This window comes from Salvelinus sp. IW2-2015, linkage group LG8, assembly GCF_002910315.2.
Source record: "Salvelinus sp. IW2-2015 linkage group LG8, ASM291031v2, whole genome shotgun sequence".
Lineage (NCBI taxonomy): Eukaryota > Metazoa > Chordata > Actinopteri > Salmoniformes > Salmonidae > Salvelinus > Salvelinus sp. IW2-2015.
The window spans coordinates 34,491,041-34,509,341 of NC_036848.1; the positions used below are offsets into that span (position 1 = coordinate 34,491,041).

Consider the following 18,301-nt stretch of genomic DNA (forward strand, 5'->3'; position numbering starts at 1 on the left):
ATACTTGTTCTCACTGTACCCACACACGCACAACACACTCACTCTCTGTGTGTCTCTTTGTGTCGGTCTCTGTCTGTGTCTGCCTGCCTGCCTGTCTGCGTCTGCCTGTCTGTCTGTCTGCCTGCCTGCGTGTCTTTGTCTGCGTGTCTCTGTCTGCCTGCGTGTCTCTCTGTCCGTCCGAGAGAGACAGGTCTTAGCAGCCAGCTGAGGTGTGTGTTTGGTAGAATTTGTTAAGGTGTGTGTCCACTACAGTACTGTAACTACTTCAAAATTCTGGAACAGTATACAAAGTTCTAAAAAGTTCAAAATACCAAAGTAAAAAAGTGTGTGTGTCATTGTATTTCTAAAGACTGAGTTGTATTTCTCTCTGATGAATGGTGGCACTTACTGTATGCAACAAGACACAATATGATAACTGTGTGTGTGTGTGTGTGTGTGTGTGTGTGTGTATGTGTGGGCTGAATCTGTTCCATACAGCAATATGTGAATGAATAAAATAATCAATAAAAGTTATTTGAATTAATAATAATTATAAGATCTGTCCATCTGATTTGGTTTGTCTCTTGACTGTCAGATTTGGTCAGTGTCTGACTGTTATGGTATATGATCACTTTTTCCTGTGAACATTCCATTGTGGGTGTGATTGCTCTTCGTGTCCTGAATAGTGCACAGTGAATTCCTACTACATGGCACCATGGCATTTATAGCATCATCTGCAAATGTTTATTTCTTGACAAAAAGCCTATTACATAGGCTGTAGACTAGTATAAGAATTGGGACACAGCCGGTCTTTCAGTAGGCCACCATCAGGTGAGTCCAAGAACGACTCATCCCACAGATTGACCCACATACCAACCCCTCACATTCTCAGCTCCTGATCCACTTGCACACCCGCTTTTCAACATCAGTACATTAATAACATCAGTTTTATATTGTATGTACTATGGCGCCTCATAAACATTTCTCTCTCTCTCGTTCTCTCTCAGTGTGATCTGGAGGACCCCTGGTAGTCGTGGTAACTGCGACCCCGGTCTCCTCCTGTGATTGGTCTAGCCACCCAGAGGGAGAGTTGCCTCCTCCACGTGCCCAGTGGACGACGTGTGTGTGTGTGTGTGTGTGTGCGTGTGAGGATGAACACACCCACACACACACTCTGCTTTTCCTCGGGAGGAGTGTGTTTTTGGAGGTGTTGCGGTTGTTTTAAGGACTGATGAAGCGCCTGGATGGTAGAAGTTTTTTACCATCCAGGTTTTCTGGTGTTTTATTTTGTTGTTGTTGTTGACATTGATCACCTGACTACACATGGACATGAGGACCTGGGGTGGATTTATAAATGTGTGTGTGTGTGTGTGTGTGTGTGTGTGAGTGAGAGAAAGGAAGTTTGGAGGTGGGGAATTGGGACCCAGACTGGTTCAGTCTGGTACTTGTCTTGGACTCTGTACTGCCTGAAAACCCCAACCGCCCGAACACACACACACACACACCCTAAAACCTTACACACCATGCCCTGCAAATGCATGTATCTCTCTCTCTCTCACACACAGAGGGTGGGGGGTCCACGTGCTACATGTTGCCGGTTATACAACCCCCCATCCCTCACAACCCTCTCTGCTCCACGCCACAGCTACTGAACAGGTATTGGTTAAAACTGATCCCACCTGACCCCCTATGTGCCACGCCACAGCTACAGGATGGGTATTGGTTCAAACTGATCCCACCTGACCGCCTCTGATTGGTTCCTCCTGATGGATGGAGATTTCTGATAATTTTTATTTTCTGTTTGCTGTCGGATAAACGAAGGAGAAGAGCGGTAAAAAGGAGAGGGAGAGGAGTGCTGAATCCCAAACCAGTCCCTTCCACTCGCTCCAATGCCCTCGATTTGTGCATTCATGTGAGCCCGCCATATGCACGTGTCCCAAAGCTGAGGGAGTGAAAATATTGAGGGGTTTAGGTCTAATTAGTCTCTCCGATAGACACTTCGACCTGGCTTTGTGTGTTGGAATACTACGAAGTGCAATTTCATAAATAACATTGAAAAGTTGTGCTTAATGATAAGGCACTTGCATTTATTTTGTGAAGCAGTGAAATACATCCCAAATTAAATGTTCAACTGTTAGTGTGGTTTAAATCTCGTTAAACAATGGGGAATTTCTCAATTTGAATTACATGTCCATTTTTATTTAATTTATGAACTTGAAATGAATCGTTCAAGTCATGACTTTGTCCCGAAGTTGGTCGGGGTTATTGACTTGACACGCCGGAAATCAGTTTTGTCAGGAAGTGTGACAGTGGAGTGATTTCCGAGAGAGTTGGTAGAGGCGAGGGACTGGTTTGGGATTCGGCAGAGGACTACAGCGTTTTCTGTTCTCTCTGGTAGGGGTGGGCTCACAATGGTGGACTCTGGGCGTGGTGGCGTTCTGTGTGACGTCGTCGTTCTGTGTCACCAGCTGAACTGAGGGAGGGAGAGATCAGGGGTTAGGGTAGAGTTTCTCAAACTCTGTCCTGGGGACCCCAAGGAGTGCAAGTAATAATAAAAAAAATGCCCTAACACTACACAGCTGATTCAAGCAATCAAAGCTTGATGATGAGTTCATTATATAAATCAGTGGTGTTGGTGCATGGGCAAAAAACTAAACATGGACCGAGTTTGGAAAACACTGGGTTAGGGTGTCACGGTTGGACCTGCTGCATCAAAAACAGACCCCTCACCTACTCCCCTCCGCTCTCCTAATCAGAGGATCAATAGTTAACCTGATCACTTTGATCAAAAACAGACATCTCCTGGACCCCACCGTCTCAGCTATTCCCCTCTGCTCTGCCCACCTGAGTAAAGCAGGATCAATAGTTAACCTTGGCCCGGTTTCCCAAAAGCATTTTAAGGCTAAGCTCATCGTTAGAAACGTTGTAGGAGCGTCGTTAAATCTCTGAGCCGTTTCCCAAAACCATTGTTATTAACGTTGCATTTGAAGATGCTCGTAATCTATCGCCTGCATTCGATCACCTCAGAACAGCTGAGTTGGATGGATTTTTTTTTGCCCTCCCACGTCACTTTATACACAGATCTCCGCTAAACATAATCACATGGTTTATCAGGCTCTGTGACCACCGATAACTTCAGAACAAAGTTGACTACAAATACAAAGTTGCCAATGTCTTTGCCATTGAAACAGTGGGAAGCGACATATAAAAAGATGCTTCAAAATGTACTGTACTGTAGGATGCTGTCTGTAATTTGTATCAATATATTTCATGACGTGTAGCCTAACAAATCAGTGATATAGTGCATTTGTTATTGAGTAAGCATTCACAAATAAGCCGTCTCAATATTTGCAGCTGTAGGTGGTAATATCTCTCTAGAAGCTGATCCATTGTCAGTTTTGTGAAATAATGATAATGTAAAGATGTAAATGGAGTAAGCTGATCCGAGAGCAGCACTCCCTTTCGATCCTATCAGTATCAACACATGCTCCAACGATGCACTTAGTTCTCTACGCGTGTTTTTTTTTTAAACGCATGTTATATCTTCAGGCGGTTGTAGGAAATATGCATCGTTAAAGCACTTGTAAGCCTAAGGTCCATCGCTATCGTGAAACCGGGCCCAGATCACATTGAGCAACATTCACGCGTAGCTGTTGATTTTACGGAGTATTACGAAAGCTAAAGTTGAATTCAAATCAGTCTCCGTAAACTAGGAAATATGGAGTTGTTTAAGAATATTTAGGAGCTTTAGCTAAGTCTTTGATCCTGCTTTGTGACATCATCCCCTGGTTGGCCGCCAGAAGCCCTACTCCACAATGTGGTGTCATCATAGACTGCAGGGCAACTTCCTGGTTACGGAAATCACCAACACACTGCCAAAACTGACACTTGACTCTTCCCAATGTGATCAGTTTTCTTGGCAGATAAAAATGTTGCGGTTGTCTGTAAAGCAGAGTGCTGCCCCATTTGTGTATGATGTCATATTGTGGAGTGTACCTTTTTAACCCAGGTAGAGTCCCAGTGTTAATCCTGTGTACCTGGTTCAGACTACATCGGTAATGTTTGTATTTGCTGTTGTTTGATTGCACTCACATTTGATTACAGAAAGCGTCTATATATGAAATAAAATACCTGCCAAGGACCAGTGGTCAGTGTCTCTGGGTTGTGTATACATGTTTCTGTGTCTGCCTTAGCATATGAAAGTGGGCACCCTGTTTGCTTGTTTCATACACAAGTCCATTCCATTTAAATCCACGAGGGACAGTGAATGAGTGTACACTTCAGGGAGACTCGGACTGCTGCCCCTCTCCCTTCTTCCCCTCATACCCTTGTCTAATCCCCCTCTCTAGGTCTCTCATCACTTCATCATAATCTCCAATCACAATCATGTTCTCAATAGACATTATGGGTCATAGGTGGGTGTTTAATTTGGTGATGGGTTACTTCTGCTATTGATGACTGCTTTTATACATCCTCCTTTCAATGTATCTGCTTCTCATGAAGACGGGTACAGTGCATTCGGAAAGTATTCCGACCACTTGACTATTTCCATATTTTTTTATGTTACATCCTTATTCTCAAATAGATTAAAACAATATATCCTCATCAAAATACACACAATACCCCACAATGACAAAGCAAAAACAGGTTTTTAGAAATGTTAGCAAACTGAAATATCACATTTACATAAGTATTCAGACCCTTTACTCAGTACTTTGAAGCACCTTTGGCAGTGATTACAGCTTCGAGTATGACGCTACAAGCATGGCACACCTGTATTTAGGGAGTTTCTCCCATTCTTCTCTGCAGATCCTCTCAAGCTCTGTCAGGTTGGATGGGGAGCGCCGCTGCACATACATTTTCAGGTCTCCAGAGATGTTCCATCGGGTTCAAGTCCGGGCTCTGGCTGGGCCACTCGACATTCAGAGACTTGTCCCGAAGCCACTCCTGTGTTGTCTTGGCTGTGTGCTTTAGGGTCATGCTTCACCGTGGGGTTGATGCCAGGTTTCCTCTAGATGTAACACTTAGCATTTAGGCCAAAGAGTTCCATCTTAGTTTCATCAGACCAGAGAATCTTGTTTCTCATGGTCAGAGTCCTTTAGGTGACTTTTGGCAAACTCCAAGCGGGCTGTGATATGCCTTTTGTTGAGTGGTTTCCGTCTGGCCACTCTACCATAAAGGCCTGATTGGTGGAGTGCAGCAGCGATTGTTGTCCTTCTGGAAGGTTCTCCCATATCTACAGTGGAACTCTGGAGCTCTGTCAGAGTGACCATCGGGTTCTTGATCACCTCCCTGACCAAGGCCCTTCTTCCCCGATTGCTCCAGGCAACCAGCTCTAGGAAGAGTCTTGGTGGTTCTAAACTTCTTCCATTTCAGAATGATGGAGGCCACTGTGTTCTTGATGTCCTTCAATGCTGTATCATTTTTTGTTGTTGTACCCTTCCGTAGATCTGTGCCTCGACGCAATCCTGCCTCGGATCTCTCCTGACAATTCCTTTGACCTCATGGCTTGGTTTTTCTCTGACATGTACTGTCAACGGTGGGATCTTATATAGACAGGTGTGTACCTTTCCAAATCATGTCCAATCATTTGAATTTACCACAGTTGACAGTGCATGTCAGAGCAAAAACCAAGCCATGAGGTCGAAGGAGTTGTGAAGTTGTAGAAACATCTCAAGGACGATCAATGTAAACAGGCTGCACCTGATCTCAATGTCGAGTCTCATAGCAAAGGGTCTGCATACTTATGTAAATAAGGTATTTACTGGTATTAACTGACTAGGCAAGTCAGTTAATTAAGAACACATTTTTATTTACAATGACGGCCTGTCCCGGCCAAACCCGGATGACGCTGGGCCAGTTGTGCGCTGCCCTATGGGACTCCCAATCACGGTCGGATGTGATAAAAAAAAAAATGTAGGGCCTGACTCCAGCCACCCTAGTCATAGACTGTTCTCTCTGCTACCGCACGGCAAGTGGTACCGGAGCACTAAGTCTAGGTCCAAAAGGCTTCTCAACAGCTTCTACCTCAAGCCGTAAGACTACATAAAAGCTAATCGAATGGCTAACCAGACTATTTGCATCCCCGCCCTCCTCTTTTACTCTGCTACTATTCTCTGTTTATTATCTATGCATAGTCACTTTAACTCTACATGTACATTTTACCTCGACTAACCGGTGCCCCCGCATATTGACTCTGTACCGGTACCCCTGTATGTAGCCTCACTATTGTTATTTTACTGCTGCTCTTTAATTGTTACTTTTATTTCTTATTTTTTACTTAACCAACAATGCAGTTAACACGTCTTAAGGGCTTGTAAGTAAGCATTTCACTGTAAGGTCTACCTACACCTGTTGTGTTTGGCGCATTTGACACAACATTTTATTTGATTGAGGGGAATAAACTATTTTTTATCCGTTTTAGAATAAGGCTGTAATGTAACAAAATGTGGAAAAAGTCAAGGGGTCTGAATACTTTCCGAATGCACTGTATTAGGTGACAATGTCCTGCAGTTCTTTGTGTTCTGGAGGGTCCTTCTATGTATAGATGGTGTTTGTCACTGACAGCATGTGATTTCGAATGGGGTCATTTAGCAGATGAGGGAAGGCCATTGTTAGAGGGATAATCTGCTCTGACTGCTCAGATGGGTTAACACGCTCCCGATTAGTGCAGATTATTATATGTGCGCTCACACACACCCCATGCCCCCATCTGGCCTCTCTCCTCTCTCTAACCCTAGTCCCCTCCCTCCGAAGCTCCCTTTTCCTGTGCCTCTCTCGGTCCCTACTTCCTTTGTATAGGTCCTGTACTTTTTCCCCTGTACATTTCTCTCCTCTCTCTCTCTCCTTCCCTTTCTCCTTTCCTCTGTTTTCTCTTGCTTTTGCCAATTTGTGAATACTGAAAACAGACAGCTGTAGACCGCTGTATGTGTGTCCCTCTAGCTGTTTGTGTTTTTGGCTGCTGGTGTCTTTGTCAGGTCAGTTGTATGTGTTTGTCTCCACATACACCTACACACACTTAACCATTTTAAAAACAACCTGGTTAATGTTACCACATTTACTGGATAACGATTTAAATACAGAGTTGACATCTGCCCAGCTCATCCTATCTCTCGCAGACACAAACAACAGAGTTTGGATCAGAGACGAGGGCTTGTTTGGGAGGAAATATTATCTTATAATAATCTTGTGATTTTGTTTATAGGTGAGTGTTTTGTGCTTTTGGGTGTGTGACGGGTGTTTGTGTAATTGAGTGATAACACCTCTCCTCCGCTCTTTTTCCTCTTCATATTTATGTATTTAACCCTTTAATTCACCAGGTAAGTTGACTGAGAACACGTTCTTATTTACAGCAATGACCTGGGGAATAGTTACAGGGAAGAAGAGACGGTGGGAAAGATTAGGTGAACATGATGGTATGAGGGCCCAGATTGGACATTTAGTCAGGACACCCGTTTAACGTCCCATCCGAAAGACTGCGCCTTACACAGGGCAATGTCCCCAATCACTGCCCTGGGGCATTGGATGCCTTGTTTTTTTCACCAGAGGAAAGTGTGCCTCTTTTTGGACCTCCAACACCACTTTCAGCAGCATCTGGTCTCCCCTCTAGGGACCGACCCCGCTTAGCTTCTGAGGCAAGCCAGGAGTGGGATTCAGGGTGGTATGCTATATTGTTCTCCTGTAATAATGTGCTGTATGCTCCTGTACAGTTCATATTTCTCTATGGTGAGATTGAGGACAATATATGTGTATTGAATAGAGAGTTAAGAAAGCCCTGAGAACCAGCCGTATATACAGCTATAAATACACATCATTGATACCTGGTATAGAAACCCTGACGTACGTTTGTGTGTCAAGGAGAGACGCACACCTAGCTGGTGATCTTGTTCTGTTATAGAGACCCACCAGTCCGCTTTAGACACCACTTAGTCATGGAGTGGATCTGTGAACAACAGCTCAGGCGTCTCAAGTAGTAATCGTGTTAGAGAGTATGGAATGAATGGACACAGCCTTGACATATCCTGACCCAGAAGTATCAGCCTGAGAGAATAAACCACCAACACATTCCTAGAGAATAGAGAAGCACTATACACACACACACACACACACACACACACACACACACACACACACACACACACACTGTGACTGGGCTCAAACAGATCCATCTGCCTGTGGGGGGTAATTGGCATTATTAATTGAGCCCATGCAGCAACCCCAGCTTTTTTGTTTTCCCGGATGTTTTTGTCATTGGTCTTAGTGTCAATCAGCAATCTGGTATACGGTTCTTTTTGGACAGGGCACAACAATCTCGCCCCATCCCAAATCAACCCCCAGACCTCATTGGCACTCCTGTAGATCTGAGAGGATTGGACAGGTACTATAGCTTCATCTTGCCCTCTGAAATCAAATCCCGCTGTGTGATCTCTGCATCCGAAGGTAGTGGACACACTGGGCGCTCTGGACAAAGATAAGCACACACACATAGCAGTGTTATTATGGCTGAAGAACCCTCCGGCCCAGGGTGTGACTTTTTTGTCCACTGTATCACCGGTAGGCTGTGTGTGGTTTTCCAATGATATAAACCATTATTCTAATCACTGTTCTGCTTTATCATATTTATAATTTGCGTGTTAAGCCACACTACATTCTAATATAGTCAGATTATCATATCTAACAGTCTGATAGACAAACACATTCAATCTGCATGAACACAGATTCAGTTAGGCTCAGCCATATGGTCAGGGTTTGGGTTTCCTGATAGCCATGGAACAAATGCATACGAGTGTTTTAAAAGATAGATATCAAGGTGCTAGTTTTCTGGGCATCCGTGGCTTCACATACTAAGTAGGAGCCAAGTGCAATCCCAGAGTATATTTGGCTGAAAGAAGAGCACATACCATGTCAGCTTTCTCTTCTGAAAGATGTTACTGCAAAAGGTCCAATGGGAGACTTTGCACATCCTCTAACACTGGTGTTTCAAAATGGGGGCATATCACATAACAGGACAAGATTTTTACAAACAAGGAAATGGTTGAGCTGTTTTGCTATCAAAATGCCGTGCAGTGAGCTGGTAGCCTACATCATCAAATAGTGAGCAGAAGGGTGTTCATTCGAATCAAGACTTTTATGAAACCATAGTTGTACAAGAATGCCCAGTTTGTAAGAGATGCACAAAACACCAATCTAGCCAAGACTTAACATCTCAAACTTAAAGTTTTGTCATTTAGCACAGTGATTCACAAACTGCATGTGATCGGCATTACAAAATGTGTAGAATTGCAAGAAATGTGCTTTAAAATGGCAGGAAAAAAAGAGGCCTGAGTAAGAAAATTTGGGAATCGGGGTGGGGGGGGGGCTGTGGGATTACCTAATATACTCTTTGAAGAGGTAGGGTTTCAGATGTTTTCAGAAGATGGGCAGGGACTCTGCTGTCCTAGCTTCAGAGGGACGCTGGTTCCACCATTGGGGTACCAGGACAGAGAAGACCTTGGACTGGGCTGAGCATGAGCTGTGGCCTTCCGTAAGGGTGGGAGGGCCAAGAGACCAGAGCTGGCAGAATGGAGTGCACGGGTTGGGGTGTAAGGTTTGAGCATAGCCTGAAAGTAGGGAAGGGCAGTTCCTCATGCTGCTCTGTAGGCAAGTACCATGGTATTGTAATGGAGGCGAGCTTCGACTGGAAGCCATTGGAGTTTGTGGAGGAGTGGGGTGACATGGGAGAACTTGGGAAGGTTGAACGCCAGGCGGTTTGCGGCGTTCCGGGTAAGTTGCAGAGGTTTGATGGCACAAGAGGGGAGCCCAGCACATTGCACTAGTCCAGATGGGAGATAAGTGCCTGGATTAGGACGTGTGCCACTACCTGTCTGCGGTAGGGTCGTACTCTACGGATGTTGCAGAGCATGAACCTGCAGGAGCGAGTCACTGCTTTGATGTTTGCAGAGAACGACAGGGTGTTGTCCCGGGTCATGCCAAGGTTCTTTGCGAACAGAACTACCCATTGTCTACACTGGCAGGGCAAGACAGTGAACTTGGGGCTTGTATTCCCTGAAAACTGAGACCCTATCATGACAAAATGTTATTATTCAGTATACCAATACCAGAGATTTGTCTCTACCATTCATTCTGACTGCTGTTTGGTTCTCCTGTGCTGGTGATTTATATAAGGAGTTTAATAAAAGGTGAAGTTATAATGTCCTTTCAAGAATGTAATCGTCTAACAGTCGAGGACGAGGTCAGAGTATATTAGAGTATATTATACTGCTCCGAATGGCATCTCCCATAATAGCCTTTATAGTTGACGAGTTTCATGCGAAATGACTATTCAAGGCAGTGCAGAACCTTTGCTCTATAAACGTAATTCATCTACACTGAACAAAAATGTAAACGCAACATATAAAGTGTTGGTCCCATGTTTCATGAGCTGAAATAAAAGAGCCCAGAAATGTTCCATACACACAAAAAGCTGAATTTTTCCTCAAATGTTGTGCACAAATATGTTTACATCCCTGTTAGTGAGCATTTCTCCTTTGCCAAGATAATCCATCCACCTGATAGGTGTGGCATATCAAGAAGCTGATTAAACAGCTGGAGACAATAAAAGGCCAGACTAAAATGTGCAGTTTTGTCACACAACACAATGCCACAGATGTCTCAAGTTTTGAGGAAGCGTGCAATTGGCATGCTGACTGCAGGAATGTCCACCAGAGCTTTTGCCATAGAATTTAATGTTCATTTATTTACAATAAGAGAACATAGTTTTAGAGAATTTGGCAGTACATCCAACTGACCTCACAACCGCAGACCACGTACGTGTATGGTGTAGTGTGAGTGGGCGGTTTGCTGATATCAACGTTGATGGCAAAAAATAAATATGTAAATAAAAAAATGTTTTAAATGTTCTTTTTTTACCCCCTTTTTTGTGATATCCAATTACAATCTTGTCTCATCGCTGCAACTCACCAGCGGCCTCGGGAGAAGCAAAGGTCAAGTCATGCGTCCTCTGAAACATGACCCGCCAAACCGACTTTCCTTAACACCCACCTGCTTAACCCAGAAGCCAGCTGCACCAATGTGTCAGAGAAAACATTGTTCAACTGACAACCAAAGGCAGCCTGCAGGCACCTAGCCCACCACAAGGAGTCACTAGAGCGCAATGAGCTAAGGAAAGCCCCCCCCTGGCCAAACATTCCCCTAACCCGGACGATGCTGGGCCAATTGTGCACCGCCCTTTGGGACTCTCGGTCACAGCCGGTTGTGACACAGCCTGGGATAGAACCCAGGTCTGTAGAGATACCTCAAGCACTGCAATGCAGTGCCTTAGACCGCTGCGCCACTTGGGAGGCCCTTATCAATGTAAATTTGAATGCACAGAGATACCGTGACGTGATCCTGAGGCCCACTGTCGTCCCCTTCATCCGCCGCCATCACCTCATGTTTCAGCATGGTAAGGCACAGCCCCATGTCGCAAGGATCTGTACACTCTTCCTGGAAGCTGAAAATGTCCCAGTTCTTCCATAGCATGCATACTAACCAGACATGTCACCAATTGAGCATGTTTGGGATGCTCTGGATCAATGTGTATGACAGCACATTCGCAAAGCCATTGAAGAGGAGTGGGACAACATTCCACAGGTCACAATCAACAGCCTGATCAACTCTATGCAAAGAAGATGTGTCGTGCTGCATGAGGCAAATGGTGGTCACACCAGATACTGACTGGTTTTCTGATCCATGCCCCTACTTTTTTTAAAAGGTATCTATATTCCCAGTCATGTGAAATCCATAGATTAGGGCCTAATGAATTTATTTAAATTGACTGATTTCCTAATATGAACTGTAACTCAGTAAAATCTTTTAAATTGTTGCATGTTGTGTTTATATTTTTGTTCAGTATGTATATTCCATGAACTGAGAACCACCTCTGCAGGTTACATGTTTACAGTAAAGTCATGAATAAGGCATGTTTGCACCTCTTTTCAAGTCCATGCTTGCCCTTGTGCGTAGACCCATGTCTGTTCATTCACTTTGTATGATCAGTATGGTGTGTTTAACATAAAATCAAGTAGAAGGAGGTGATAGTAGTTTCTAATAAATGGCAAAGGTGTGAAAGGTCAGTGGAGCATACATGTAAAGCTGGATACTACCCAGTGACAGTTTTAATGGATGACCCATATAGGCATTTCATTATTCAGTCCTTTGGAGTATTGCTCAGTACAGAAGTGGTTGGACGAAGCAGACGCGAAGCCACAACACTGCTTCGTAAGCACAAACTAGAATATGTTTAGGGATTCAGCCAATAAATTTGAGGCGTTTACCACCATAGTCCCCTCCATGCTCATCACCAAACTCGGGACCCTGGGGCTGAACAACTCCCTCTGCAACTGGATCGTGGACTTTATGACAGAACGCCCCTAAATGGTGAGGGTAGGTAACAACACATCTGCCACGCTGACCCTCAATACGGGGGCCCCTCAGGGGTGTGTGCTTAGTCCCGTCCTGTACTCCCTGTTCACCCACGACTGTGCAGCCACGCACGACTCCAACACCATCATCAAGTTTGCTGACGGCAGTAGGCCTGATCACCGACGACAATAATACAGCCGACAGAGACCTGGCAGTTTAGTGCCAGGACAACAAATTTCCCTCAACATCAGCAAGACAAAAGAGCTGATCGTGGACTACAGGAAACAGAGGGGCAAGCACACCCCCCATCAACATCGACAGAGCTAAGGACTTAACATGGTCCTCTCACACCAGCTCTGCCGTGAAGAAGGTACTGCAGTGCCTCTTCCCCCTCAAAAGGTTGAAAAGATTTGGCATGGCCCCTCAGATCCTCAAACAGTTCTACAGCTGCACCATTAATATGGCAACTGCACCGCCCTCGATCGCAAGGAACTACAGAGGGCGGTGCATCACTAGGGCCGAGCTCCCTGCCATCCAGGACCTCTAAACCAGGCGGTGTCAGAGGAAGGCCCAGGAAATTGCCCAAGACCGTAGCGGCCCAAGCTATAGACTGTTCACTCTTCTACCGCATGGCAAGCGGTACCGGAGCACCAAGTCTGCGACCAAAAGGCACCTGTACAGCTTCTACCCCCCCAAGCCATAAGACCAGGTCTCAAATTTCCCGGTGGCATGGCCGTCGATGCCCCCTTGTGTGGCCGTAATGCCCCCTAGAAAAAATCCATGCCTTGCAGCTAAAGTGGCCATTGTGCCCTTGGGCTGAATATAATGATTATAATTCCCTGGCTGCCAATCGTCACGCTCCGAAGCACCTCTCACTCACATGGCTCTCTCACATATCTCAATTCTTATTAGCCAATGCCTGTCACGTGATCAGGTCCTTTTCAGAGGCATTGCAGATCCAAAGTAGGCTACAAGTGAAGACAGACACATCGGGGATTCAACGGTGTACATCCTTCTTATTGAAGATGTTAGAACTGTCCACATTTAACTTTTCATCCGCCAACAAGATCAGTAACAAACAGCAAAAGCACTAACTTCTACTATCCCCCATAGTACAGAAGTTGACCTATTCTATTGGTCAGCTTGTTGTTCTGTACGAGCAAGAAATATTCCTAACATACTCTTGGACAGTTGTGGGATATCGTGATAGATCCCAAATTAATACAACCACTGTATCAAAAAAACATTTTAAAAGGCAACAGATCAGAACCTTTAGATTAAAATGTTGATAAACTATTAGGCTATTTCTTTACATTAAGCACAGCAATGCACAAATGGCAGTAGGCTATAAGCCGAATGTTCAAAAAAAGCAATTAGTAGTAAACACTGTTCTCAAAAGTGAATCGCAAGTGCGAGCGAGTTCATATGACAGAGATTGAAATATCCTTTAGAAATTTAGAAAGAGGGGAGATCTAAAGATGCAACAACAAGCACGGGTTGTTAATGTGACTATGATTGTGTCTTTGGCTGCTGGACACCGAAAGAAAGTTGAGAACATGAGAGAAATACTGGTTTCAATGGCATATGAGGAAGTGTTTATAAGAGAATCCCCTTAGCATTCATATGGTCAGAACTCGGTAAGACATGCCTCATGAAATGACACGAACGTCCAGGTTTTAAACAGTTACATTTATGGTTAAATAGTTTCAGAATGTTTACTGCCTCGACTCAGATTGCAAGGTGGGTGGCCTTTCTCACTGGTCTTTCTCATTTTCAGGTGCCTCCCTCATGTCAGCATTGATCTGGACATGACAGGCTGTAGCTAATATGCATAGGCTATCACCTATGCAAATAATTGATGTACATTTACATACACTTATGTTTTTCTCAACAGAATAGCTAGTGTTTTTTCGATTTTCAAATCAATTTAATTGGCTATTTTGGTTAATGGCCTTTGTGCCCTAGCCGATGGCCTGGGTGCCCTGGCAGATTGGACACCTCTAACCGCTGAACAGTTAATCAAATGGCCACCCAGACTATTGCATTTACCTTTTTTTTGCACTGACTCTATGTATGCACACTCACTGGACTCTATCCACACACTCACACATGCTTATACTCCAACACCCACACTACATACGCTCACAAACACAAATCACACACACGGATATTGACCACACACACACACTATCCACATAGCTGCTGCTACTCTGTTTACTATCTATAGTGATTGCCTAGTCACGTTTACACCTACCTACATGTACATATTACTTCAAATACCTCGTACACCTGTTCATTGACTTGGTACTGGTACTCCTTGTATATAGCCTGGTTATTGTTATGTATTGTGTTCCTGTTTTCTATTCTAATGGGTAGGAGAGGGGAGGTAGGAGAGGAGAGGAGGTGGTCTGACGCCTGCTAAACTGTGATTGGCATCACTGTTTTTACAGCCCCGTCCCCTCCAGTAGGACACCCAATGGAGATGCAGTCTAAGGGTCCCACCCTGCCCTTCTGGTGAGCTATAGAAAGACTCCAGACCAGCGAGCTCATAACAGAAAACTGTATTTTTCTTCTCTTCTTCTTTTCTATTCTCTTCATTGAACCGATGGTGTTCAGGTCGCCGCTCAAGCTCTTTCACGCCCATCTCTTCCTGCCCCGTGTAACCGATGTGAAATGGCTATCTAGTTAGCGGTGGTGCGCGCTAATAGCATTTCAATCGGTGACGTCACTCGCTCTGAGACCTTGAAGTAGTTGTTCCCCTTGCTCTGCAAGGGCCGTGGCTTTTGTGGAGCGATGTGTAGCGATGCTTCAAGGGTGACTGTTGTCTATGTGTGCAGAGGGTCCCTGGTTCGAGCCCAGGTAGGGGCGAGGAGAGGGACGGAAGCTATACTGTTACATTGATCCTGTTGACCGGTTGCTGCGGAAAAGGAGGAGGTCAAAAGGAGGTCAAAAAGTCATTATTCTGCCAGGCGCACTTCCTCCTTGTGGCCACGAGATGGAGACAACAGACTGTAGAATGCACTGGGGATAAAAGATATGTGGGATGCATGCCAGCAAAGCCACTACACAACACAACACTAAACAATACATTAATTGCACTATAACGGTGCTCACAAACTGTTAGGGCCAACATTAAGCTGTCCCAACACCTTACCACTGCTACACCTGGCTATCAGCGAGCCTTGTCTGGCAGTGAAACAGTTAATTCAGCCTCGTTTACTGCCTTTTAAAAAACATAGCTGATATGGCTGACTTGCTTAAACAAATGTGGTTTCTACTGACAATTGAGATGTACTAACTATGGCATAAGGGGACAACAAGCGGATAAGAGGCAAACCATGATTTCGATTAAGAAATTAATGAGCGAGCTAGGACAGACGTCGTCAATATTACTTTGTTCGGCACTTTTGAAATGTACAGCGACAGAATTCAGAACATGGGCCATTTTTACGGTGTTCTCCCTGTACACCAAGTCTGAACCGTAGGATAAATAAAAGGGGCAAATAAGCAGCCAGTGAAAGCTCTTACAATATTCGATGACTACATTTCTAAAAAACAGGTTATAGGCTACATGTACACCACCAAGTCAGAACAGTAGGCAAAATTAAGAGGTGAAATAGACCAAATTATTAGGGTGAGGCACATGGGCTACTAACAGCTTACTACACAACATACACTTAGTATTACTTTCTTAACTACAGTATACATACCTTGATTACAAAGTTTGATGATAAAATTTGCCCACGGAGGACCGCCACGCCACCTTCCTTTTCAAGTGAGCACAGCACAACAAGGTGAGTCCAAAAATGTCTTGTATGCTGCTGCATTAATGATGTAATATGCCAGGGAGGTATGTATACTGTAGTTAAGAAAGTTCTCTGGATTTATGGTGCTTTTAAGACATCTGGGAACTCAGGAGAAAAAGGTTGAATCATGATGATGTCAGTGATTTTCAGGTCGTAGCTTTAGAAAGAGGCCTGAGTTCTGAATTTACAATTCCGAGTTGGATGAAAGTTCAAAAACGTATTTTCCCAGCCATCCCATCTGGTTTGGGCTTAGTGGGACTATCATTTATTTTTCAACAGGACAATGACCCATCACACCTCCAGGCTGTGTACGGGCTATTTGACCAAGAAGGAATGTGATGGAGTGCTGCATCAGATGACATGGCCTCCACAATCACCCGACCTCAACCAAATTGAGATGGTTTGGGATGCGTAGGACCGCAGAGTGAAGGAAAAGCAGCCAACAAGTGCTCAGCATATGTGGGAACTCCTTCAAGACTGTTGGAAAAGGATTCCAGGTGAAGCTGGTTGAGAGAATGCCAAGAGTGTGCAAAGCTGTCATCAAGGCAAAGGGTGGCTATTTGAAGAATCTGAAATATACAATCTATCTTGATTATTTTAACACTTTTTTGGTTACTACATGATTCCATATGTGTTATTACATAGTGTTGATGTCTTCACTATTATTCTACAATGTAGAAAATAGTAAAAACAAAGAAAAACCCTTGAATGAGTTGGTGTTCTAAAACTTTTGACCGGTAGTGTATTTCTTTTTTTTTTTTACTTAAAATGTGGGGCTCAAACCCATCTGCCCTAAATGACGGGTTGCATGCATGGCTCCAGTAGAATGTCCTTGGCCATTTACATCGCTGTTAGATGAAAATCTAATCTTCAAAACAGAAACTTTTCAGGAAATCAAAAAAACTGCCATATTTTCCCATGAACGAATATACAATTATAAAACTTCAGAAGCTATTTCAAATAGGCCTTGGTCCCAGAGTCATGAAATGTTCAGAGTAGGCTACATTTGAGGGGAGTTAGCCAACTGCTTTCAATAGCCTATCCCTTCATGTAAAAAATGAAAATAGGCAAAAATTGAGTAACATGGCTTTCATCCAACAGCGACGGGATGAACTAAAAGCCCTTTGCGGATTCCCTGTGTGTGTGTGTGTGTGTGTATGTGTGCGCGCGCGCGCATGACAGTACACATCACTGACAACACGGAGATGGTTATAATGTATGACATCATAGCAAGGACACAGTCAAGCTTTCATCAACACACCCCTCTTGTGTCCTTTGGTAAACCACTGGATTTGAACCGTGGTTGTCTGCGCAGTCAGTGCGCCACAAGACTGTTAGTCCGCTGAGCTAAAGCCAAACCATTAGGCTATTCATCAGTGTACCGAACCATCTCTTCTACACGTGTGTGTGTGTGTGTATCGTTTCGTTGGCCAGAGAGACTGTCTGATTGACCATATTGGGTGTGGTATCTTGCACACACAAACACACATACACAATCCCTTATCCGGCGCAGAGGGCAAGCGGCGCGGCTGACGCGTTTTGCGCATTTCCTGAAGCTCGCGCTCACACTGGGAAACCGCTGCTGGCTGGAGAAACGGGTGAACGCGCACAGGGAGAGATATAGGGAGAGAAAGAGAGAGAGAGAGGAAAACGACAGACAGATTGGGGGGGACCGATAGCCGGTCACTGGTTAGCTCTTTAAACCGTGGGACCCACCGGATAAGCAGACAGACATCCCGGGAAAGAGGAGAACCAGTGCTGTTCAAGACAGATTCTGTCGGAGCTGTTTACTGAGTTCGAGCTGCTTACAGCCGGCACGAGACACCGTGGAGGGATTGCGGATGTCTAGGTCTCCTCCCCCGCCCTGAGCCCGGGACAGCAGCTGCTCTACCGGGTACAGTCTCTGATCAGATGATCAGGACCGGAGCCGTTCTCTGTGATTCATGATCGGGCTTCTCTCCTTTCCCCCCACCACCGAGACCTATTCTATAGCGTCGTTATTCGTTATTTCTGCTAACGACAACCCTCGCTATCTCTGCCATCTGCACGGGACGGACTGTAAACAAACACAGAGTGCACCGTCTGTCGTCTGGTCCGACCTGGTTTGGCGCAAG

The 18,301-nt window shown here is 44.7% G+C and overlaps 1 protein-coding gene across 1 annotated transcript in view; it reads left to right on the plus strand.

The window, feature by feature from the left end:
* The window catches only part of LOC111967800 (protein phosphatase 1B), a 29,936-nt gene extending 28,614 nt beyond the window's left edge, over nucleotides 1-1,322 (plus strand). The window contains exon 8 of the mRNA XM_023993173.3: nucleotides 987-1,322. Coding sequence (XP_023848941.1) covers nucleotides 987-1,010 — 24 coding nt within the window. The 3' untranslated portion in view covers nucleotides 1,011-1,322. The remainder of the gene's footprint in view (nucleotides 1-986) is intronic.
* Nucleotides 1,323-18,301: the final 16,979 nt, after the last annotated feature.